The sequence below is a fragment of the Dama dama genome, chromosome 19 (genome assembly GCF_033118175.1).
Source record: "Dama dama isolate Ldn47 chromosome 19, ASM3311817v1, whole genome shotgun sequence".
Taxonomy (NCBI): Eukaryota; Metazoa; Chordata; class Mammalia; order Artiodactyla; family Cervidae; genus Dama; species Dama dama.
In genome coordinates this window covers 14,408,334-14,435,091 of record NC_083699.1, presented here as the reverse complement: position 1 = coordinate 14,435,091, position 26,758 = coordinate 14,408,334, and the positions used below count along the sequence as shown (strand labels likewise).

General features: G+C 34.3%; 1 protein-coding gene and 1 non-coding gene across 2 annotated transcripts in view; both read left to right on the top strand.

The window, feature by feature from the left end:
• Window positions 1-25,005, top strand: part of KPNA4 (karyopherin subunit alpha 4) — a 58,497-nt gene extending 33,492 nt beyond the window's left edge. The window contains exons 6-17 of the mRNA XM_061168242.1: window positions 1,000-1,095; window positions 1,613-1,698; window positions 3,179-3,265; window positions 4,852-5,021; window positions 5,126-5,170; window positions 7,889-8,020; window positions 11,095-11,223; window positions 13,973-14,077; window positions 17,016-17,087; window positions 18,349-18,511; window positions 21,487-21,581; window positions 22,968-25,005. Of these exons, the coding sequence (XP_061024225.1) occupies window positions 1,000-1,095; window positions 1,613-1,698; window positions 3,179-3,265; window positions 4,852-5,021; window positions 5,126-5,170; window positions 7,889-8,020; window positions 11,095-11,223; window positions 13,973-14,077; window positions 17,016-17,087; window positions 18,349-18,511; window positions 21,487-21,581; window positions 22,968-23,066 (1,279 nt within the window). The 3' untranslated portion in view covers window positions 23,067-25,005. The remainder of the gene's footprint in view (window positions 1-999; window positions 1,096-1,612; window positions 1,699-3,178; window positions 3,266-4,851; window positions 5,022-5,125; window positions 5,171-7,888; window positions 8,021-11,094; window positions 11,224-13,972; window positions 14,078-17,015; window positions 17,088-18,348; window positions 18,512-21,486; window positions 21,582-22,967) is intronic.
• On the top strand, window positions 11,438-11,766 carry LOC133074328 (small Cajal body-specific RNA 7). Its single transcript, XR_009697171.1, has one exon. It is a non-coding gene; the product is annotated as a small Cajal body-specific RNA 7 (non-coding RNA).
• Window positions 25,006-26,758: the final 1,753 nt, after the last annotated feature.

Here is a 26,758-nt window from a genome sequence, read left to right as displayed (position 1 = left end):
ATTTCCTACTTTGTGTAAAGAATTGTGCCATATATTATGAGGAAGCATGTGGAATAATTGTTGCTCTGTAAGAAGTTTAGAAAGGAATTAGGAAGGCAAAACTATGTAAAAAGCAGTGATGCTCAACAGTAAGTGTAGCTGTATGCTGTGTAAATATTCTTGGAATTTAGAGAAAGTAGGTCAGACGGTCAAGAATCTGCCTGCAGTGCAGGAGACCTGGGCTGGAAAGATCCCCTGAAGGAAGGCATGGCAACCCAGTCCAGTATTCTTGCCTGGAGATCTCCCCACGGACAGAGGAGCCTGGTGGCCTACAGTCCATGGGGTTGCAGAGAGTCAGGCACAACTGAACAATAAGCGTACACACACAGGTTGTATAAACAGAGTTTGAATAGACAGAAAAAAGAGCATTCCAAGTGTGGGAAATAGGATTTGAAGGGCCTGCAAATTAGATTGAAATGCTGGGAGAGACAGCTGACCCTTGAATTACAGAGGATTAGTTAGACAAATAAAATGGGAGTCAGTTTGTGGAATGTTACAAAGCTCAGTCAAGGAGTTTACATTGATAGGATAGTAAATTAGCAGGTATCACTTGGTTTATATAGGGGAATAACATTTCCTTTAGTTGTTGAGAATGTTGTTGAGCTTTTATGGTCTTTAATTTACTGTATAGAGTAGAATAAAGAATTGGACACTGGTACCAGCTATAAACTTGTACCAGCATCCTGCACACTTTTGTCCTAACTTAAAAGAAGTGGTAAAGTGTTCATGTCTTTATGGTTGTTAGAACCATGTCTAATGGTTCATGTCTATTATTAATAATTTCTGTGAATTTATAAATTAATCTTTTTGTAATAGAGAAAATTGCATTATATAAATTTAAAAAGTAACTTTCAGGAAGAGTGTTTGTGCCAAATATTCAGTTTATTGTAATCAAATGTGAATTTGAATTTAATTATGTTTCATTAAGTTTCATAAGGGGTATATGTATATCTCTTACAGGAAGCTTTTGTCCAGTGATCGTAATCCACCAATTGATGACTTAATAAAATCTGGAATATTGCCTATTTTAGTCCATTGTCTTGAAAGAGATGACAAGTAAGTACATTATTTTAAGAAATAATTTAGGGTGTGTCCTTTGCAGAAGACAACATTTTCTTAGTAGTTAGTTTGATCTTCAACGAAAAAAGAGAAGGGCTATAAGATGGAGTTAAAAGCCAGCATGAAAAACAATGTAAGATATGTTTACACCAAGAGACGGTAAAGATCAAAAGGGAACTTGCGAGTGATATATTTAGTTAGCCTTTAAGCTTTGAAAATTAGTAAGATCTAGTTTATCCAGATAATTACTTGAGAAAACTGTTTAGTTAGTAATGTGCAGGTATCTTAATAAAGAGTTCTTAATAAAAGTAAAGACACTTTGAGAGGATTATATGCATTTTATACCAAAGATATATTTTAAATAGTCATTGGAAGTTAAAAAATACTGGGTATATAGATCATTTGCATCAAAATATTTAATACTTTCAAAATTCTGGAAGGGAGGAATGGTTGGTAGATATTTTGGGCCAATGTAGAAATTCCTGCTGTTTAAAACAATTTGGTTTTTTTGTAGTCCTTCTTTACAGTTTGAAGCGGCATGGGCTTTGACAAACATTGCATCTGGAACCTCTGAACAAACTCAAGCAGTAGTTCAGTCTAGTAAGTTGGTTATTAAGAAACAAAATTGTAATTTTCCAAAAACAGGTTATTTAAAACAGTGCTTTTTCTGAAAGAATAGAGCTATTAAATTATAAAATAATTATTTTGAATTCAGTAACACATAAGGCAGTTGAAATAAGCCAACTTAAGTATGTTACTTTGGTCATCTTATCCCAGTGAGTGACATTTTCTGTTTTATAAAGTAGCCGTTTGAGACAATGGCTTGAATTTTTATTTCATTGTTATTACAGGATTGGTTGTTTATGTTCCAACAAATGTAAGTAGGAAATAATCACTGCGTTAGGTTATTGTAACTTGAGTTATTTCCATGAGTATTATTTGATTCTGCTTCCCAGGTGGTACTAGTGGTAAAGAACCCACCTACCAGTGCAGGAGACAGTAGAGACGCGGGTTTGATCCCTGGGTTGGGAAGATCCCCTGGAGAAGGGAATGACAGCCCACTCCAGTATTCTTGCCTGGAGAACCAATGGACAGAGGAGCCTAATGGGCTCTAGTCCATAGGGTTGCAGGTAGTCAGACATGACTGAAGTGACTTAGCATACACTAAAAGAAATTCATAAGTTTAAGAAGGTACTTTGAAAATCCGCTTCAAATATATAAGCAGTATTCTTGTCTAAGGGCTTCCCAGGTGGCTCAGTGGTAAAGAATCCACCTGCCAATGCAAGAAACGCAGGTTCAATCCCTGGGTTGGGAAGATCCCCTTGGAAAAGGAAGTGGCAACCCACTCCAGTATTCATGCCTGGAGAATTCTATGGACAGAGGAGCCTGGCGGGCTACAGTCCATAGGGTCACACAGAGTCAGACTCAACTGAATGACCGACACACACACACACACATAAAAGTATACCCGATTGATCTCTGTGTACTTAAATAGCATTTTTCAAAGCATATCAGAAGGAAAAGAAATGAAAGAATCATTTATTCAGTGCAGTATTATTCTGTTAAATGTCTCTCTGTATTTCCTTGTTGTTAAGCAACAAGCATTTTCTGATTCAAAATGTCTCTCATGGCCTGGTTAAAGACCCATGTGATACCATTTTACATTTCTATGTTGAAAAAAAAAAGTTATTTTAACTATTGGAGGGTTTTTTCAAATATGAAGATGATACTTACTCTATAAGGAATTAATTTTTTTAATTTAAATCCAGTTTAATTGTGAATAAAGTTTTATCAACTTAATTTGATGTTTGTCTGTATGTTGAAGCTGTCATTTTGATGGTGACAGTTTTGTCTGCTACTCAGAAATTTTGTACTACTGTTAATCTAATGAAAATCATTTAATGAGAATATATTTTATTTTTTTGATAGGTTTGTTTCTTTTGGAATTTCAGCAAAGAAACAAGTTCAGTTTTCAGTTTACAGTATTTTCAACTTTTTTTTTTTCCATTTTTTAAAAAATCTAACTGATATCTAACAGTATCTTCAGACTTAAATGATAGCATGTGTTTTCTTCCTTCAGATGCTGTGCCACTTTTCCTGAGGCTTCTCCATTCACCCCATCAGAATGTCTGTGAGCAAGCAGTGTGGGCACTGGGAAACATCATAGGTTTGTCTAGAACTCATAATACTAGTCCAGCAATTGTTGCGATCATGTACTGTGTAATACAAAATGCCTACTAGGAGTTGAAAAAGAGAAGCAGCTTGCCGTTTCAGTTCTAGTTTTTATGAACTATTTTACAGAAATTAATAGCTGTTTAAGTGTAAATGCATAGTAAACAGAAGGAACATTTTGTTGCTTATGCCATTATATCTCTTTGTATATAGTCAGCTCTTAGTTATTTGAATAATTACAAAATATGTGTATGATTTAGGTATTTTCCTCATCCTCCTTTATTATGGTCAGGTCCGTTTTATTCCTCAACTCTCTTAACTGTCCTAGGAAATATTAAGAAAAAAGGAGGTGATAAAACTTAAACCAAACTTTTTCTCTACAATAGCAGTTTTGAGAGGAATCTTAAGTTGAAATTTTTTATATCTCTTACAGATTTTAGTACAGTAAAATATGGTAATGTTGTCCACTATTATCACGAGGTCATCATCATACAGGTGTCTGTATGACTGTCATGTAGACAGTCTCGTTAAATGTTGACCACCGTGATTACCGTACCTTTTTGGTTTTCTCTGATAAATAATTGCAAGAAGAATAATTAAAGACAGCTGCAGTATTTCAGGAATTTGTTTTTTAACTACAACCTTAAGTTTACCCAAACTCAAAAATTCAAAAACCTGGAGAATGGAAAAAATCTGGGGTCTGAACTGTATTGTGTACCATTATATTAAAAGTTATTTTTGCCACAGATTTTTATTTTGCATGGAAGTAATCAGCCTTGCTCTGATAAAACTCTTCTTTATTACCCTTTTGGGGGCCAAGATGGAAGGTGAAGTATGGTTAGTGCCCCACAGTTGTGAGTTTTCAAATGGACAGATTTCCCTATAAACTGTTCTTCGTATACAATATATTGCTGTTAGGAATGCTGTCATTTGTATATCCAGAGTCCCTTACTTTATATCAAATTTTAGATATAATATATGTATAAATATATATATATTTATATAAAATACATCTTGATCTTTGTTTTTTAATTCCAGTGACACTGTAGAATAAATGGATACAAAAAGAACAAACATTTTATCTTCAAATACTGTAGACATAGTTTATAAGTCTCTAGAGTAATTTATAGTTAATACTCTCTCTGCTTTGACATCAGGTCATCAGTATAAATTCTAGATATTTTTTCTCTGTAATGGTATTCCCATGTATTTCTTTTTATAATATGAAGTTTTCTTAAACTTAGAGTACCATTGAGAGAGAAGACAAAAAGTAACAATTCTCTATTCACAAAGTACTTGAAAACCTTATTTAGGCTTCTGGCATTTAGATGGCAAAAAAACATTTTATAGGTGAGCAGCGTATAAACCTGAATACATGAATAATGTACAAAGGAAGTCTTAGTACCTTACGTTACATCTCTTGACTCAAAGAACTAAAATGTGAGCTAGGTTATTATTGTCTTAAACTGTTGCATATATCAAAATAGTGTATATGGTTCAAGTACAATAAGCAGCATATTGAACCCAGTGCTTTATGTTTTCTGAATTACTTATTGTATTAATAAATCTTCCTTCCTACAGGTGATGGCCCACAGTGTAGAGATTATGTCATAAGTCTTGGAGTTGTGAAACCTTTACTTTCCTTCATAAGTCCATCTATTCCTATAACATTCTTAAGAAATGTTACTTGGGTTATGGTCAACTTATGTCGCCACAAAGACCCACCACCCCCAATGGAAACCATTCAGGAGGTAACAAATGTTTTTTATTTTTTTTTTTAAACTAAAATAGATATTATTATGTGTATATTTTTATCTATGTATATTTAAAAATCTATATATTTCTCCCTCTTTAGATTCTTCCAGCTCTTTGTGTTTTAATTCATCACACTGACGTAAATGTGAGTAAATGCTTCCCATCATATATTTTTATGTGTATGTATATTTAAGGCTTCACCCTAGTTCAAGAGCTGTTACACATAGTTTGGTATTTTTGTATTTACTCTGTGTTTACCCATATCACAACATGTAAATTTCAAGTGAAATCAAGCCTGTTATTTTGGTCTGGGCAGTAATGTATGTGCATATATTATGTATTTGTGTTGCAAAAACTGACGTTGGAAGTTGTTAAAGTTGCCAGTTAGTAAGCTCTCACTAAGATTATATATTTGACTGTTCATAATCGTTTTATGAAAGCTCATTTTGACAGCTGGCCAGTGAGAGAACACATACACCTAGTGGTGTTATTTTTTGAAAGGTAAACAAAAAGCGTGTGTGCCTTTATGTGTGCGTTTGCATTCATACACCATTCTCACACTGAACCATAAACATCAGTTGCTCTTTAATTTCATTATTACTCTATTAATTCATTTATAGTGACTTTGCTAATGGTCTCACTTGGTATAAAGATAATTCTTGAGTATCCAAACAACAGGGGGAAAAAATAGGTGTAAACCAGATTTTAAACATAATAAAAATAAATAAAAAATAAACATAATAAATATATCCTACTCATTCTTTCTAACACAGAGAGCAAAGGAAAAAGCAACTCAGGAAGAATGAATGAGTAGGAAACAGCTCTAACTGCTTATAAAGTCAGTCTAGCCTTCCTGTGTTAGAGGAGCTAGAAATGTTATGGGTAAAAGGAAATCACAGGGACAAAACGCATAGCATCCATTAGAAACTTGTGTAGTTCTTCAAAAACACAGTTTGGTACGATCAGTGTGTGACAAACAGCTTCATTTCTTCAGTTTCTTGGGTAGTAATACCTTTTTGTCAAGATCTCTCTAAAGATACGGAACAACTTAAACTTCAAATTATACTACATTAAGTTAGAATTATATTAATGTCTTTGACATTGATAGAGTAACATGATCTTTGCTCTAAAGGTATTTTTTATAGCTCCACATAGTCTAAGATCTTTAAAAGCAAACAGAAAACACACATGTAAGCAAATTTTGGTTTTGGCTTCTTATAGTCAAATTTTTCATATTTTATTTTAAAAGATTTCCAAGAAAGATTAATCTCAAAGTTTATAAGTCTACTGGAAAAACCAGACATCTTGGTTGACCTTATTCAGAGCTGTATTGTGTTCTTTCCACTTGTTTACTCCAATCCATTTGAGATTGTAACTCCATTTTTCTTGCTCTTGATGTTATCTTGAATTTCCCAAGCCAGTTTGCATTGTTTTTTTTTACTAGCATTAGTAATACTGTTCGCTAAATAATAGTGTTTACTAAAAATAAAATCTTCTTAGGTTAACACTTATAAATCAGGCCATCAAAGAAGTAAAAATAACTAAAATAATGAAACTGTTTCCACAAACCATAAGTGAAATATTGAAATTACACTAGAGTTGTAATTAGTAAACTTATCCATAGACTTAACTTTGCTGACACAAAGTGCATATGAAGTTACTTTTCTAAGTTGAAATTTAGTTGTCTCACATGTTTTGATACTTCATTATATGTGTGAATTTTTTCATTCAATGTCTTCTTTTTACATTAAAAAATATCCATAGTGCTTTCTTAAATTTCTGAAAGGAAAAATGACAAAGTGCTGTTTTCTTCTAGGGGCTTCTTCGATGTTATAAATATACCATTGATTTAGAACTTAAAGATTTCAAACTTATTTGGCTTGTCTTTTGACATAGAGTTCATATTCTAGAAAGGCTTTGAAAGTAAAGTTTCAGGCATAATTATTTATTACTGTGTCTTTGTCAATAATTGCATTATTTAGCAACTTAACAGTTGTTTGTCATACTTTGTTTTGCCATAACTTCTAATTAGGACTTAACATACAAAGATGAAACACAATGGCCTGTTGTACTTTGAAATATAATCATAGTAAGTTAATTACATGAGCTTTTTTGAAAAAGTAGTTTTGGCAGCTGATGTAAATTGTAGTTTGGTTGGTTGGTTCATTGTTTTGTTTTTTTAAACTAGAACATGTTTTTTGATTATAGATCTCACAGATTGACCTGTGGTTGCTTTTAATGTCTTTATCTGTAGCTGTGGGAGACTTCTCCTATTTGGGTAGTTGCCTCTAGTTTTACAGAGCAAAGCAAACTGGTTGGAAAAGATGAAAGTACTATAATCCTAATACTGGACTGTTGGCTTTAGACCAACCAACATGGTACTGATGTGAGAACACCTTGAGTATATTCACCTACCCCAGATGTTTTCATTGTGGATACATATACATATAATGTTGGATACATACACTCTTTCCAACTAAATGCATTTATCACAATGTCCTTGGGCCTATTATCCCTCAATCTGAGCATTTGGGAAAGAGAATGTCCTTTTCTCATATGTTATGTGCTACATAAAATATTTGTATATTTGTATCTTTGAGATTGAGGAGTGGCTATCAATCTGTGATTGGGATCATAATTAACCTCAATATCCTAAATATGACTGGAACATGAACATACTTGATACAGACATTCATAGTTGATTATGCTTAGTATCATAGAGAAGACTAACATTCCAGTGATTTTAAGTGAGAGCAAACAGAAGAAAGAAGATGGTGGAACTATCAGAGTTTAGTCCATATGGTTAACAATTTTTGAAATGAAAAAGTATTCAAGGATCATTTGAATTTTTTTTATTCATTAGATATTGGTAGATACAGTCTGGGCCCTCTCTTACCTTACTGATGCTGGCAACGAACAGATACAGATGGTAATAGACTCTGGAATAGTCCCTCATTTGGTTCCTCTTCTCAGCCACCAGGAAGTTAAAGTGCAGGTGAGTTTTTTATTAATAAAAACATGCTACTGTCTGCTTTAAACATGACATTCAAATATGGATAATATCAATAGTTTAAAGTATTTTTTAGTCTAATAAAACATATCTGTGATGGAAAAGAGTGAGTTATTATATCCCCATTTTAAAGAAGGAGAAAATGAGGTATGATTACTACAAGAATATCCCTTTTCCTTCAGGAAAAAAAGCCAAGTTGACTTCTTTGTAAATTACTGATCTCTAACGTAGAGCAGGGCAGTTCTTAAAGCAACTTAGGTAGCATCTGAAACAAGTGTTGATGATTTTATTTTTCCTACTTTCCCTATTTTTCTTCTTTCGCTCTCCTCCTCTTTTTTCCTCTACAGCTGTCCTTTCTTACTCTTCTTCACTGCACCTGGCAAGCTTAGTTAATGCTCAGCATCACTGGCACTGTGATAAACTTTGTACTGAAATGTGCTGCTTAAGGGGCTTCCTGACTTGTATTCTTCCAGTTATTTAAAATTGTTTTCTTTGATTTTTGTTTTATTGTATTATTTTAAAATCCTTCTGTAGAAGTATCCCAAAGAACCTACATCTAGAAAGAGCAAATAAAGAGAAGGTGAAAATTTCACACAGTTATAAGTAATAACTGTCAAACTGTGGTGGTAAAGGGAGGTGCAGCAAGCTCTCCCTGTCCTTCTTAGGTAAATAGCGTGCTTTAATCATAGAATGACAAAGAACCTGTAAACTACAATAATAGCATAAGGAAAACTGTTAACCAGATTCACTTTATCAACCATGGCTAGATGATAAAATCAGGTGTGTGAAGTTTAAAGAGAAAAATTGGCTTCCCTTGCCCAGCTTTTAGAATTTGTTTCAGTAAATCTGCTATATTTCCTAGAAATCTGGGCTTTAAAAAGCTCTTTAGGTTATTAATATGCTGTCAAAATGAAAACCCATCTCTAAAATTGAAAGCACTTGAAAGAAAAGAAGGAACACTTAGCTAAATTCAGAAATAATTGATTAATAGAATACTTTGTCATTTAGGGGTATTTGTAGTCTATTTTAAATATTCCTACTAAATTCTTATCATGAAGTTTGCATTTCTTAAGTGTGGTACTTAAGTCTTGGTATAGGTTTTTGGTTTGCATTTTGTTTTTGTTTTTTCTGAATGCATGTTCACTTTTAATACTGGACTTTGAGAAAATAGGGCTGAGACTTTTACTTTAGCCAGCTCTCAAAGAAATTTACTGTTCTATACCTTACCTGATAAACTAATATAGATGTTTTTTAAACTTTTAAAATTTTTCATGCCATAACTTTGGAATGTAGAAAGAATAATGAACTATGTAGGTTTCCTATATATTTCTACTTTCCCTCCAGATTACTTTGACACAAATCCCAGATATTGTATAATTGCATCCAGCTTGCATCTGTAAGAAGTAAGCCTATTTTTTTTTTAACATTCACAGTACCCAGAGCACTTTAGAAATAATCATTAAAATCCAATCAGTATCTGAATTTTACTTTTTGCCTCATTTTTTTTCACAACTTGACAAAATCAGTAGGTCTTCAAACAAGGTCAGCACATTACATTTAGTAGTTATGTCCTTATGTTTCTGTTACTCTTCCTCTTTTCTTTTGCTTATTAAATTTACTTGTTGAAGAAACTGGCTCACTATAAAACATTTTTGAAAGAAATTAAATAAGACCTAAATAAGTAGAAAGATACTTAGGTTTGTGGATTGGAAGATTCAGTATTAGGATGGCAGTGGTTCCCAAAATTATCTACAGATGAAATGCAGTTCCTGTTAAAATCCATATTGAAAATACAGCGGACTCAGAAATAGCCGAAACAGTCTTGAAAAAGGAATCAAGTTTGGGGACTTCTCACTTCAAAACCTGACTACAAAGCTAGAGAAAACAAAATTTTGTGATTCTATTATAAGGATAGACATACAAATCAATGAAATAGAATCAAGAGTCCAGAAAGAAACTCATACATTTGTGATCAATTGATGTTCAACAAGGGTGCCAAGAAAATTCAATGAGCAAAAACAGTCTTTTCAACAAGTGGTGCTGAGGCTACTGGATATCCGTATATAAAGGAATGAAGTTGGATCCCTATTTCACACCATATTTTTTAAAAATAAACTCAAAAATGAATCAAACGGCTATTATGAAACATCTGGAAGTATAAACCTCTTAGAAGGCATAAATCTTCATAACTTTGAATTAGTAGTTTCTTAGATTTGACACTGCAAGAAGCCAAAGAAAAAATGGCCAAAAAAATAATTGGACTTCCAAAATTTGAAACTTCTAAAGAGACCATCAAGAAAGTGAGAAGACAACCCACACAATGGAAGGGGATATTCACAAATCATATATGAAATAGGATTTGTGTCCAGAATACATAAAGAACTCTTAAAACCCAACAAAAAATGGCAACCCTATTCTAAATGGTTTTTAAAAATTGATGTTTTCCAAAGAAGATATACAGATGGTCAGTAAGCACATAAGATGTTCAACATCATTAGTCACTAAGGCAGTGTAAATCAAAGCCACAGTGAAGTACCACTTTATACATACCAGGATGGCTATAATCAAAAAGACAGTAACGTGTTGGCAAGAATGTAAAGAAAGTATGATCCTCATACATTACTGGTAAGAATGTAACATGGTATGCCTCTTTGGAATATAATTTGACAGTACCTGGAAAAGTTAAAGAGTTATTATATGATCCAGAAATTCCACACCCAGGTGTATACCCAAGAAAACTGAAAACATGTGTTCACACAAAAACTTTTGTGTTATAAAGAAAATATTCTTTATAGTCATAATTGTTATCTAAAGTTATCCTTCATACTTACTTGTTTATTGACCGTTTCCTCTTACCGTAATGGAGGCTCCCTAAGAACTGAGGTTGCATCTGTCCTATTCACTCCTCTGTTTCTAAATCAGTGTCTGACACAACTTGCTCAAAAATACAGGTTGCCATGAATGAATGAAGATATTTCTCATAGCCTGCCTAATACACCTTTGTGTATAAGGAGTGATTCCTATAGAACATCATCTCATTAAATATTTTTATGTTTCAGACAGCAGCACTTCGAGCTGTAGGCAATATTGTTACTGGAACTGATGAGCAAACACAAGTAGTTTTAAACTGTGATGCTCTTTCACACTTCCCTGCACTTCTGACACATCCCAAAGAGAAAATTAATAAAGTAAGTATTTTTAAATACTGTTGAATAGCATGTGAAGAAACCATTTTCATTTATGAAATTAGGGGGTTGAGTATCTTTAATATTTGTTGTTAATATAAGTTGTCATTTAGACATTAAGAGAAAGTAAGATGTTTTACTCTTTATGATATGGACTGGTACATGATTTTCCATTTTTACAATAAACCAGTTGCAAACAGTGCAAACTTGGCTCTCCTGGAAATGATGAAATAGAGATAATTGGGTGTTAAATGTTGTATGATTAGAAAATTTTAATATCTAAGTTAAGTAATCTTAAGTTTAATATTTTTTAACTGTCTGATAGTGTGTGTGTGCGTGTGCGTGTGTGTGCTTGTGGAGGCTATGAAGAGGGGGCTCTGACTGGTGATGCTGATACTGGAGTGCATCTGAGGCTGTTGTAGAAGCACGTGGGTTGTTGATTACAACACAGCCGATGATTATAGCCCGGGAGCAGCTCACCTAAGTAGCCTGACACCCTAAAATCTCTGACAGGTTCATTGAACATGATCCTGTGATCTGATCCAAAAGAGCCTTCTGCACATTAGGAGTAAAACTTGTTTACTTGTTTTTTAAAAGAGAGAAAATGTTTCCTTTAGTAAATTCATATGTTTAATAAATTTATTAAGTTTGTAAATTATACTAATATCCTACATAGGACACTAGGCAGCTATTTTGTCTCATTTCATTCTGTGTTTTCAAGTGACTTTTATTTTCTATAAGGAAAAGCAACTTCTAATCATCTTGGTAGCAGTAGCACCATTGTGGTATAAAGGGTGGCATAAAAAGATCATTGAGGTAGACCAGTAAAGCAGTTGAACATCTGATTCTGTTTTATCTTTGCGAGAGATGGTGCAGTGAATGAATATTACAAATAAGTATACAAAAACAATCCATTGTTTCATTTTTGTGTGTTTCCATCATCATGAATAATTGAGATACTCATCTGTTTTGGCTAGGACTCTTGATCAGAATAGAAGAGGGAATAAATAAGATTTGTGTTTGTATTCAGTTCAGTTGCTCCGTCATGTCTGACTCTTTGTGACCCCATTAACTGCAGTATGCCAGGCCTCCCTGTCCATCATCAACTCCTAGAGTCTACTCAAACTCGTCCATTGAGTTGGTGATGCCATCCAGCCATCTCATCATTTGTCGTTCCCTTTTTCTCCCACCTTCAATCTTTCCTAGCATCAGGGTCTTTTCCAGTGAGTCAGTTCTTCGCATCAGGTGGCCAAAGTATTGAAGTTCCAGCTTCAGCATCAGTCCTTCCAATGAATATTCTGGACTGATTTCTTTTAGGATGGGCTGGTTGGATCTCTTTGCAATCCAAGGGACTCTCAAGAGTCTTCTCCAACACCAGTTCAAAAGCATCAGTTCTTCAGCACTCAGCTTTCTTTATAGTCCAACTCTCACATCTATACATGACTACTAGAAAAACCATAGCTTTGACTAGACAGACCTTTGTCGGCAAAGTAATGTCTCTGCTTTTTAATGTACTGTCTAGGTTGGTCATAACTTTTCTTCCAAGGAGCAAGTGTCTTTTAATTTCATGGCTGCATTCACCATCTGTAGTGATTTTAGAGCCCCCAAAAAGAAGTCTGTCACTGTTTCCACTGTTTCCCCAGCTGTTTGCCATGAAGTGAAGGAAGGGACCAGTTTTCTGAATGTTGAGTTTTAAGCCAACTTTTTCACTCTCCTCTTTCACTTTCATCAAGAGGCTCTTTGGTTCTTCACTTTCTGCCGTGAGGGTGGTGTCATCTGCATATCTGAGGTTATTGATATTTCTCCCGGCAATCTTGATTCCAGTTTGTGCTTCATTCAGTCCAGCATTTCTCATGATGTACTCTGCATATAAGTTAAATAAGCAGGGTGACAATATACAGCCTTGTTGTACTCCTTTCCCAATTTGAAACCAGTCAGTTGTTCCACGTCCAGTTCTAACTGTTGCTTCTTGACCTGCATACAGGTTTCTCAGGAGGCAGGTCAGGTGGTCTGGTATTCCCATCTCTTGATGGATTTTCCAGTTTGTTTTGACCCACACAGTCAAAGGCTTTGGCACAGTCAATAAAGCAGAAGTAGATGGTTATTCTGAAACTCTCTTGGTTTTTCTATGATCCAGCGGATGTTGGCAATTTGATCTGTGGTTCCTCTGCCTTTTCTAAAACCAGCTTGAACATCTGGAAGTTCACGGTTCACGTACTGATGAAGCCTAACTTGGAGAATTTTGAGCATTACTTTACTAGCGTGTGAGATGAGTGCAATTGTGTGGTAGTTTGAGCATTCTTTGGCATTGTCTTTCTTTGGGACTGGAATGAAAACTGACCTTTTCCAGTCCTGTGGCCGCTGCTGAGTTTTCCAAATTTGCTGACATATTGAGTGCAGCACTTTCACAGCATCATCTTTTAGGATTTGAAATAGCTCAACTGGAATGCCATCACCTCCACTGGGTTGTTACAGTTCATCAATTCCTTAGTATTTGTTCAGCCAAGTTTCTTTGTAGTCTTAGTGCTTAGAACGTTTTCAAGAAGTTTTTAGAGAGTTAGTTTATTTCATTAGCAATTTGTCCAGGGAAAAATACAGAAAAGGGGACAGGGAAATACAGATTCTGAAATTTTTTATTATGGAACTCATTCCATAGTAAAAATCATTTGGTCATGGTAGTGAATGCTTTTTCCTAGTTCAGCTGCAGATTTTATTTTTTAGTAAGAAACATTAAAGGAGTTTTTTTCTACAGGAAGCAGTGTGGTTCCTCTCTAACATCACTGCAGGAAATCAGCAGCAAGTTCAGGCAGTAATTGATGCCAATCTTGTACCAATGATAATACACCTTTTGGATAAGGTAAGAAAGTCATCTTGTTAGTGTCTGTGTAAGAAGAAAAGAACTTAATATAACTAATTATGTGAATATATATTTTTCTGTTTAATTAGAATCGATACAGTGGCATAAGTAGTATAGTAATGTAGTATTAATATTAAAACTTTCAAGCAGTTTTTATATACATGAAGCATTTCTTTTTAGAAACCACCGGCCCTTTTTCTTATCATTCTTTTATCAAAATTACCATTATCTTGGAATTTATTAAAAATTATATATGCTTGAGTATTGTTCCATGCACTTTACATATATTACCTTATTTAATACTGTATACTCTGTAAGGGTCAAGAATTATTCCCATTTGACAGATGAAGAAACTATAGTATAGACCAATTAACTGCCCAAGATCAAACAGCAAGTAATTGTGCTATTTAGTCATATGCCATGTCATCACATGCTTACATTAACATTTGGGAAAGACACAGTTTAAAATGTCACAATCAAAAAATAAAATGTCACAATCACAACATATGGGTTTTTTCCTGACCAATGATCTGTCCATTAAAGAGAAGTTATCTCTATCCTCTTTTCCTCCATGTTTCTTACAAACTGCTAGATTGGGTTCAGTGTTTAGGGAAAAATATTTAATGCTCTAATGATTCACATGGGGAGATACATTCTGTTTCTGCTACGTTTAGTGATAATATAGATTGATAAGTGAGCTCAGGTGTTACCAGACCATTCCACCCATTATTTTAATGTTAGTCACCATTCTTTCACATAGTGGTTTTTAAGCAATCAAGATGAACATTACCTAGATCCCTTATTTTACTAGGAACTGCAAAATGATGAGTTTGTAATTCTGTCATTCTTTATGTATTAGGCTGATTCTTCAGTAAAGAAGATTAAAGAGCGTTTCCTTATCAGCTGTTTACTCTTAAATACATTTCATATAGGAAAAGCAAGATAAATGTTTGATTCCTGCTTATTATCACTCAGTTTTTAGAATGACATTGTTCCGTAACAACCTCAAAAGGAGACTAGTGCAAAGTTTTCAGTGTCATTAGGAAATTATGGATTTACATTTATCTGTTTTTATTATAAGTTTCAGTCCTTTGTAGTTATTCTTTCTGACGCTCAGGTTGTCCCTGACCAATGGGAATCTCTTTTAAGTTTGGTGCCTGTCTTTTTAACATCACCCGAGTATTTTTTGAGAGCTTCCTACCTTTTTTTTGGTATATTTTCTCTTTTTTTTTTTTTTTCTTTTTTCATTTATTTTTATTAGGTGGAGGCTAATTACTTTACAATTTTTTTGGTATATTTTCTGACCTAGAATTAACTATTTTCAGGGTGTCTTGGTTCCTTTTTGTAGCAAATGGTATTTAAAAGTCATTGTTCAGATACTAAGAATGATCATTGCTACAAGATTGTCATGGTATCGAGGCTTGAATGAATAAAATAGGTAATTTTTTCTTTTTTTAAGAAAATTAAAGATATACATATTGTAATTTTTGTAAACATGAAAATTCATAAAAACAAATCATAAATGAAAGAAAGCTATCAGATATCACTGAGTAAGATAACTATTTTATTTTCACTTCTTTGATTTTGTATTTTTATCTCGTCTATGCTGGAAATCTTTCTGTAGACATATTACCTGATATATATTGAGGTATATAATATAAAATCTGTCAAAACAACAAGACCACATTGATGCAAACAACATAACTACTCCACTTTTGGGATTTCCTTGAGGATCTTTTTGTCTTTAGGATATATTCTATCGATGATGTACTTAAAAATAATGTCACTTGAAATAATTTCTATATGTGTAGTTAAGCCACCAGCTTCATATACAGTTTTTTGTTTCTGTGTGTTTTTTATTTGGGGGAATTGCTTCAGTTTGGAGGTTTTATTTTTCTTTATTTTTGCACATGCCAAGAGGCTTATGGTTTCTCAGGTCCTCAGTCAGACCCTCAGCAATGAGAGTGTAGAGACCTAACCATTGGACTACTGGGAAATTCCCTTGTTTATTTTGTTTTTGGTTATGTGAAGCATTTAGAGTTTCCAAGTGAAAAATAAGTACCTTGTTTTCAAGGTAATACGCAAAGGTCTGACTTCTGTTTCCATCTGTTCTTCCCTATTCTTTGCCTTAATTTTGGGATTATTCTTCTATTGTTTCTTCCTTAAATATAAGCAAATGTCTATGTAAAATTTTTTCCACGTGCCAGGTTATATTTAGGATCACTGGATCCACAAATAGACATAGGTATAAATTTGCTAGATAATGCCCATTTATTGCTAGAAAGGTTGTGTACTGTTTTACACTTCTACCAGTCTTACTGACAGATACTTGGGTTTTCTCAATCTGATAAGTAAAAGTAGATATCCTACTGTAGCTTTTTTTTTTTTTTTTTTTTGAAGTATGGTTGATTACAGTGTTTAGTATTAATCCATTGTAGTTTTTAAATTTTCTTGGTTAACTCTCAAAGGTGAGATTATTAAATCAAATATATGACTTTTTAAATGATTTTTAAATTTATTTTTTAATTTGTATGAGAGTAACCTTTATAAGAGTAGTCTCTCTCACAGTCTCATTAATGATGGGTATTTTTAATTTTTAAAACTATGTGTTTAAAAGATACTTTATTTTACTTTGACATTACTTTGACTAAAGTAAAATTATAAGTTCCTTATTTTTTTTTAACTGATTTTATTTTATCATTGACTTCATTTGATATTATGAACAGCAATATCAAGTCAGTTTGTTGTTGGGAAAGTTCACAAAATAGAATCTCCATTTGGTTAGGTTAAATTGGGTTCAAAGCCTTATCTTTATTATATGAATACATAAAGGCTAGAAGAAAACCAGGGGGAGTATGCAGTTGAAAAATCATTTCAGGAAACACCTTTTCCAGTTTATCTTATATTACAGTTTATATCCTTTACTTTGCTTTTATAGGGAGATTTTGGCACTCAGAAAGAAGCTGCGTGGGCCATAAGTAACTTAACAATTAGTGGGAGAAAAGATCAAGTAAGTTCAGCTCTTATATATTTCTCAAAACTGATAAGTAACAGTACTAATAATTCTAAGATTTGTATTTCAGTAAATCATAATTTAAGATAATAGCAAGATAATAGACATCCTGTGATATATAAAAGTGTCACCTTGACTTCCTTTAGTTATATTTTGTAGATGTGAAGTGTTCTCTTTCCAGCTTCTTGGCCTACAAGAATTTTTCTAATATAGGGTAAGATGAAGCACTTATATCGTTAGGGTTGTTTTTGTTTTTTTAATGTTAAGGAAAAAACAAGACTTTTTAGGTTAATAGGGCAGAATGAAACTGCCTCACACATTCTCCTAACAAATGAACAACAACAAAAATTATCTGACAGTAAACCAAGCAAGGAACTAAATTCAACTTAAAAGCTGGGACTAGGAACTAGGGTGAATAATGTGAGATGCCTCGGTCATAAAATTTAAGAAACACTCACTCTCAGAGTTGTGCAGGTAACAGAGCTTAACATTGTGCCAACTGGCAAAAGAAAATGAGTTTTATTTATTTTTTACCTTCTGGCCACACTGCACAGCATGTGGGATCCCAGTTCCTGGACCAGGGACTGTACGCCCTTGCCTCCTGCACTGGCAGCACAGAGTCTTAACCTCTAGACTGCCAGGAAAGTCCCAGTACCAGATATGTTTCACCGACAAGTAAATAGGGGCAAATTTGGAGCACATAATTTTCACAGATAAGCCATAGGCTGAATCCACTCAAATATGAATATAGAGCAGAATATAAATATATTGCATGGCAATAACTAATAAAATATAAAGAAGATAGAAAATTTGCAAATTTTATGGAACCATAGAATAGCAGATTGAGAGGTGGCCAGGTATATGAGAGTGCTAAATGTTAAAGCCAAGAGAGGATGCTGTCACATTGAACAATTACAGTTTAAAAAAAATAATAATTATCTGGCCTCTTAACTGACTTCATAATTTAATATTAAAGGAGAAAGGATCTCTGAAGGAAGCACTCCTTATGGCAAAGAAATGTGTCATATGAAGTTGAGTGATTCCTTCATTTTCACTTTAGTTTTTCTTCATGAAAAATAAACATACTGCATTAAAAAGAAAATAAGTTTAGTTTAATGTAGGCTGACTTAACATGTGAGAAATAAGGTCATATTTCCAAATTCAAGATTATAAAGTCAAAATTATTCCAGTGAGATAACAGAGTGCACAAATGACATTCACTGAACATTTATTATATCATGTTGTTTTTCCTCTTCAGGTGGCCTACCTAATCCAACAAAATGTTATCCCACCTTTTTGCAACTTGCTGACTGTAAAAGATGCACAAGTTGTGCAAGTAGTACTCGATGGACTAAGTAATATATTAAAAATGGCTGAAGATGAGGCAGAAACCATAGCCAATCTTATAGAAGAATGTGGAGGTAAGTTTATTATATGATGTTATTCCACATTTTAATGTTCTTTTTGTAACTACTTTTATTTTCAAATGCAACACTTCTATATTTTTCTGTCTTAATCAAGTAATAGAATCAAATAAATACTATATTCTATATGTACAGTCCTGCTCAGCTTCCTGCATATGTTTAGGTAACTGAATTGCTGCCACATATTGAACAGGCACTGTGCTAAAGGTACTGGGAAGACAGTGCTAAACGAGACACAGTCCTTGCCCTCAAGGCATGTGGTCTGATCAGGGAGATAAACATGAACTGATTTAATGTGCTGATTACCTAATAGAAATGTGCAACAAAGTGAAATACCTAATCTGTCCTGGAAGAAGTAGGAAGTGACCTGAGCTGGATTTTGAGAGATGAATAAGGATTAATAAAGTGAAAAGGGATGAAAGGTGTTCCAGGCAGAGATAACACCATGAGCAAAGTCTGAGGTGAGAAATAGCATTCAGCAAATTAAAAGTAGTTCAGTGTTGCTAAATCACAAAGTATGAGGTAGAAACCACCGAACGATGAGACTATGGAGTTAGCCGTTGATCAGGCCCCTAGTCTTAGAAGCTTTGCAGCACAGCAGACACTATAAGGCAGTGGGTCCCAAATCTGGCGGTACACCAGAGCCGCCAGGACGGTGCACAGCATGCCGTAGCTGTCAGCTCTTAAGATGAACATCTAGACAGAACATGGGAGTTTCTGATGTGGATGTGGAACAAAATGTTACCTACCTAGGTGAGCATAAAAGTAAAGCTGTTTCTGATAGAAGTGAAAGGAGAGGTAGCTAAAAATAGGAGAACCAGTATCTTCAACTTATTTAATAGAATTTGGAGACTTGAAAATGAATAGAAAGTGATTGTTTTTAAAGTTACTTAAGTGATACGCAGCATACAAAGTGACAGGTAGAACAACAACAGCAAAATTCATAACTGTCAAGTTGGGAACAGGAAATGGGAAATACTGTTAGGAAACTAGTTAGGAAGTGAATTCCAGAAAAATTTAAAACTTAAAAAATTTAAAATTTAAAAGAAACAGTTAATTTTTTTTTCCTACTTGTGTATTTTTTTCTTTTACCATATAAACCTTTTAATAATTAACATTTTATTTTTAAATATTAATATAAAAATATAGATCTTGAGCATTGCCTATTTCACTGGAAGTAAAACCTAGCTTACAAATTTCCCAAAGGATCCTCTGCCATAGGGTACAACAAGTCATTGGAAGATTTTACCAAGGGAATTGGTATGTTTAAATGGAGCATGGGTATGAGGGGAATGGAACCCTGGTAGAGCCTGGCAGGAAACCACCTAGGAAAGTATATGGCGATCACACCACAGTAAATGAAGGCAGTGATAATAGAGACAAGGGGAAATGACAAGATTCAAGAAATGGATAGGATAGGCTTTGAGGTTTTTGAGATATTGTTATAGAGTATTGAGGGAAAGGGGAACTTTAATAATTAGTCTTTCTCTCAGATTTCAAACTGTTGTTGATTATCACCAGTAAGAATACGGTAGAATAAACAGTGTAAATGAAGAATGGCAGATAACATTGTGTTTGAACAGCTTGAACTTTAGGTACTTATAAAATGTCCTCATGGAATTATCAAGCAGGTTTAAAGTTTTAAGCATCTGAAGCTCAGAAAAATGAAGCCATAGATGAGTACAAGTCTTCACCCTATATGTAAATAGTTAGTTAAACCTTTTCATGGAAAGGCCCCATAAGGAGAGTGTGTAAAGTGAGAAATATGCCCAAAACAATTTCCTCCACTTAAGAAATAGAGGACAAATACTCATGAAAGGGCAATTTCACTTTAATCAGAGATTTTAAAATTAATTATTACTCCTATTAGGCTTCCCTGGTGTCTCAGTTGGTGAAGAATCCGCCTGCAATGCAGGAGACCACCTCTGGGAGACAAGGGTTTGATCCCTGGGTCAGGAAGATCTCCTGGAGAATGGAATGGCAATCCACTCCAGTATTCCTGCCTGGAGAATCCCATGGACAGAGGAGCCTGGTGGGCTACAGTCCATGGGGTTGCAAGAATCAGACATGACTTAGTGACTAAACCACTACAGAGCAAAACAGTATTCAATTTTTATATCAATAGATTGTTTACATATTTTGCTTATGATTTAATACATTTGCTAGTATTTACAGGGGAAAATCCTCTTTCCCCTGAAATATAGTTGTTGATCATGATCATTTTTCATTATACTTAATAGCTGTCTTAACATTCATATTTGTTAATCATGGGTACTTAAAAGTTTTTTCTTACATGCTCACTAGAAAAATTTGGCAAATGCTACAAAATAGAAAGAACTTGCTTTTAACTTTTTTTTACTTTTCTTGCACATTTGGGTTTTGCTGTTTGTTTGGGGGTATTTTGGGTTTTTTTCTTTAGCCATGCTGCATGGCTCATGGGATCCTCGGTTTCAACCAGCATTGAAACCGAGCCACATGACAGTGAAAGCCCAAAATCCTAGCCACTGCGCCGCCAGGGATCCCCAGCTTTAATAGGGCAGTTTCACATACTGTTACTCCTTACAGACACTGACGTATGATACATCATTTTCTTCTGAATAGACAGATGTCCCGTTGCTTAATTGATACGTAGTTAAACACTCAGGTGTTTGGGCTTTTTTTTATTTTTATTTTTTTGACTGCAGTGTGCCACGTGGCATATAGAATTTTAGTTCCCTGACCAGGAATTGAATCGATGCTGTTTGCATTGCAAGTGTGGAGTTTTAACTGCCAGGGAAGTCCCTCAGATAATTTTTTAAGATAAATATGCTATGTTTATGTTGTGAATAAAACCTTACTGTTTTTAAGATTCACCTTTAGAATAGATACCCCAAAATTCAATTATGTGTTCCCAAGATTATTGTAACCTTTTTGCCACTGTGTTGTTGTTGTTTTAATTTTATTATTATTTCACTTCATAAAATTTCTTACAGGACTGGAGAAAATTGAACAGCTTCAAAATCATGAAAATGAAGACATCTACAAATTGGCCTATGAGATCATTGATCAGTTCTTCTCTTCAGATGATGTATTTAATAACCTTATCATTTTCTTAGTTTTAGTTAATAAGCATAAGTCTGGATGAAATTTAAGCTAGGACGTATATGTATGGAGGAATGGAATTGAAATAGATACATAATATTTCAGTATTTTAAAGTCCTTTGGGTTATTAAAAAGTAGTATTAGCTCAAATGGCAAAAAAAGATGAGAATTTTCTTGACAGTGAATAAATTAGGCTTTATTTTCCCTTGATGTCTCTATAGTTATCATATTTTATATTGCTAATAGCCTAATGTGTTTATAAACAAAATAGGGAAGCTGGTATATCCTATAATAAATCCATTATGACAATAATCAGTTAATCTGTATTTGAATATATTGCCACCATTAATTTTAGTTTGTGACCAAAAACAAATATGAAGATAAACAAATACAGTGAAAAAAAATTACCAAGAAACATAAGTTACTGTATAATATATACTATAGAAGAATGTTTTCAGATTATCAGTATATGGTAGTTGAAATTAAAGAATTATTTTTAGTATTATCTCTTTGGGAATGTTAAATCTAAAATTATAGTGATCAGATATAGCCAGCAGTGGATTTCTGGATTGATTTTCTCAACTTTTTAAAAAAGAAAATGGAATATTATTAAATATTTTGTTAAGCATATATGGTTTGTAGATTAACTTGACAACGACAATACTAAAAAAGAATTAGACTATTTATACCTACAGATTATCAAGCTAAGTCCTATTTAGAATATAATATTTGTTAAAAAGCATGCTTTTTTAAAAGTAGCTTTTATCATGTATTAAAGTTGGATATTTTTAGAAGTCCTAATTGATAATTAGGTATACACAAAGCCTTAATGATTTTTAATACTTCAACATGCAGGTCTTACTTACTCTGTTACATTGTGAAAAGAATAATAAAGATGATTTGCCTCTTTATAGGAACTACACCATAGGCACATAACTTTGTGGTATTTCAACCGTTAGATATAAAGCATATAGAAAGAACATCAGTTATCCATTTTAATACGGCTATTATCTTACTACTTTAAGCTCAAAAGTTGTCTCCAGTTGCTATTAAAATATTAACTGAAGAATACACTTACTCTCCAAAAGTGGTAGCATTAGAATGAGTATACTCTCTGAATTTGAGTCATAGTACCATCTCCAGTCTCTTTCATTCTTTCAGAAGATACCCATTTTGCATATTCTCTTCAGTTTCTTCCCTTTTGGCATCCCTTAAGGAATAAACCTTTATGAAGTGTTTCAGGGTTCTCAAGGGATGGTAGGACAGTGTTGGCCACCCATATAATCTCTGATACTTTTTAAATAGAACTGTTAACTACAATACTGTTTTATAATTTAAAACTAACCATCACCTTTTTTTCCCTCCCCCTTAGATTGATGAAGATCCTAGCCTTGTTCCAGAGGCAATACAAGGTGGAACATTTGGTTTCAATTCATCTGCCAATGTACCAACAGAAGGGTTCCAGTTTTAGAAAGATGTTGTGGAAGTTAGGTACAATGCAGCACTGGGATATATATATATATATACATATATATAAAAAGGTTTGATCCATCAAGCTTGGCTCATGGGATCTGCTGCTGCATTAAATCGGGAAAGAAAATGTGAAGATTTCATTTGGAATCACAGAAAATGCCCAAATGAGGTCAAGATGGCGAGTGGGTGCGAGTGAGAATGAGTGGCAAAATGTAATGAAAACTCTACATGGATGCTTATTTAGGTTGTTCAAAGTAAAAAGGGCTACAGGTCACAGATCTTCAGTGCCTGAGAAGGAACATTGACTTTGTATCAATTGAGGGGAAAGTGCAGTACTGTCATCTTCAAGCCTTGTAAGCATAAAAGAGATAGGATGCCCATAAAAGTCAAAGGAAAACGAGCCCAGGCCTTGCTATGAAGCAGTGTGTGAGTGGACAATGTTGAATGAATGTCTGGCTCAGTGATGGAGAGCCAGGTTCATCTTTCAAATCTAGGGCTCTTCATTCATGAAGCAGACTCCTAGTCCTGGAGTGACTGTGAACGAGAGTATGGTTGTGGTGCGTATGTGAACGCATGCAAGCTTGATTTGCCTTCAGGGGGCTGATAACAAACTAGTAGAATCATCAGTGAGATCGTAAGTGTTACCGTACACTGGACCTGCCAACAGAGACCAGCTCAGCAGCAGACGGTGTGTACTCTGCAGCCTGTGTTTCCTCTTTCCCGTCCCCCCTCTTCCCACCCCTCCTTTTTTTTTTTTTTTTCTTTTTTAGTTTTTTTTTTTTTTTTTTTTTTTGTGGGAGTTTTCTGTTTTGTTTTTAGTTTTTATTTACTTTACCTAGTATGGCTTTTTAGTTGCTTCTCAAGTCAGAAAACTTTCAGGAAGGTTTCCCTGTGCATTTGCACCAGATGAATGTTTGATGCTATGAAAAGCTTTCCATATCATCAAAACTAATTTGTGTAGATTTTTGCATGAAAAAAAAATCATAAATTTCCCTCAAAATAGACTGTGTTGCAGTACACAAGTTGCCATAATAGTATAAAACAGTAAAATGTGCTTTTAAAAGCCATCCTTTTCATTTTCAGAGATAACATAAAGATCTTTGCATGAGGTAAATCTACAGCCTAGTTCATTTTTAGATTTTGTTGAGTCCTGTAAAGAAGAAGAAGAAAAAAGTTTCAGTTGTGGTAGAATACCGTGCTGTGTTTAAATGTTACTTGTTTTCAAACTTTGTTTTCTATGAAAATGATATGGAAACTTCTAAAATGGAATTTGGTGCATATGTACTGCTGAATAAAGACCGATGAAGAGGTTTGAGTAGATGTACAAATCAAGTAATGGTTTGAACACCTTTAATAATATGCCTAATCTGTTCAATTGTTTTAGAATCTTTTTATCTTAGATGTAGGCAGCCATGAACAATCTATTTTGAGCCACTTTAGGGAGAAAACTTTGTATTTTTAAAACTTGCATAAAAGTTATGCAAGTGGTTTTTATAAATTGGAATAATACCTCAGTTTTGAGGTTATGCACACTAAATTAAATGTGACATAAATTAATTTGTACAAAAAGAACTCTTTATAAGGTGGCTCATTGTAGGAAATCCTGTGCCTTCCCCTTTGAGCACAAGTGTTGCATGAACAACAGTTTGCTATAAGAAACATACCAGATTAGCCACCATTAGCATCTATATCTACTTTGTGTTTAAAAATCAACTGGTAATTCTGAAACACTGTAGAATGGATAAAAATTATTTTGTGATCATAACTCTTTGTTGAACTAGAGTATTTTTGCAGCATTCCTTGTCATCAGAAACATGGTTAAAGTTTAAAACTAGAAGCAGCAGAAAACTAGCTTGTAAAATTTATCCAAGTAGAGTGCAGGCTAGGCTATCTTGGGGAAATAAACATTAAAACTCAAAGCAATGTTTTACATGGGGCATGTGTGTGTGCTGTGTGGATTTTTTTATATATGTTAATGTAAAGTTAGAGTACAACTCAGTGGCTTGTGTTCACTTGTCTTTCATAAGCTTTTAACATTGACCCAACATTACAAAAGAAATTTCTTAAATTCTTTAGTTTCATTTCAGTATAGACGTATTAATATTCCAACTGACTGGATTTGTTCAGCTGATGCCATCTGTGCTTCTGCTTCTTCCCTGTCCAAACCAATATTCTGACCTTCCTTCACTCCTTCAGCAAAGTGGACTGAGAGAGACAACTTGAGCTATATTTTAAGTATTTCTATAGCTTCAGCATATATCTGCAAATGACAGAGTGCACACAAAGTATGATTTTACAAATGGCATAAGTTACCAGAAGATAAACATAACAGTGCTCTAAATAATTCTTGTTTCTTAGTGTACAAAACCTGGTTAAAAGTAAGCCAGTGAGGTTATAATAGGCCAAATGGCTATAGAGTGATTTTCTTACGAGTGCAGGACTCATATCAGCTTAATTAGTCAAGGCCTGCAGAAGAAGCTAGTCTCAGAAAAGAACCTAAGCTCTCTTTTAAGGCGGCTCACCTGATTAAATCAGGCCCACCCCTTATCATCTCCCTTTTAATTGACCCAAAGCCAGACTGATGAGTATAGTATTGTATCCCTTCCTCTTTACCCTATGTGTGTGTGCTAAGTTGCATCCAACTCTTTGCAACTCTGGGCCCACCAGGCTTCTCTGTCCAGGCACGAAGACTGCAGTAGGTTGCATGCCCTCCTTCAGGGTATCTTCCTGATCCAGGGATCAAACCCCCATCTCTCAAATGTTCTGCATTGGCAGGTGGATTCTTTACCACTTTACCTGGGAAGCCTACTCTTTGGCCTAGTCACAGAGTGATATCCATCATGCTCAAATAATCCTGTCAACACTTGAGTAAATGGAATTATAAAGGGCATGTGTATCAGGGAATCTTGGGAGCCACCTTAAGAGCTGTACCACCAAGAAATACTAGCATTTAGAGCTGGAGCGATTTAGACGTGACCACCTAACATATCGCAAGCTTATTTTTGGATGAAGGTCCCCTGTGAGAATCTAATGAAAACTTCCCCAGTTTCCTTCCAAAATGCATATACATACAGTTGGGAGCTCCGTGGGAGTCTGCATTTCAGGGTATGAACTGTCCAAGTCCTCCCTTTCAGATGACAGAGTTGCCAAGAGGTGACTTGACCAAGGTCACAACAGCTACTAAGGGCTAGAGAAGACCCAGATCTCAACTCATACAATAGGGAGCTATGCTTTCAATTACTGCTTCGAAACTCATTTAAATTTGTGAGCCGATGCAAAAAAGCATTTATGCAGCTTTTCCTATTGTAGTTTGAGAAATGACTAACAGTAATTCTTACAGAAGCTTGTCTGTGAGTTTTGAAATTACAGTTGACGCTTGAACACCATGGAATTTGCAGGCCCACTTACATGCCTTTTTTCCCCACTCAATACATACTTCAAGGTCAACTGTACTTTAAATCAGCTGTCTCTACATTACTTGTAATACCTAATACAGTATAGCTGCTATGTAAATAATTGTTAAGTACAATGTAAATACTATGTAGCTAATCCCTGGAATACAGCTGGAGTTAGGGGCGCTGGCCCTCATCGATGGTTCTGCAACCAAGGATTCAACCAACCACAGATCATGCAGTATTACAGTGAAAAAAAGTCCACGTGTAAGTGAACCCATGTTATTCAAGGGTCCAC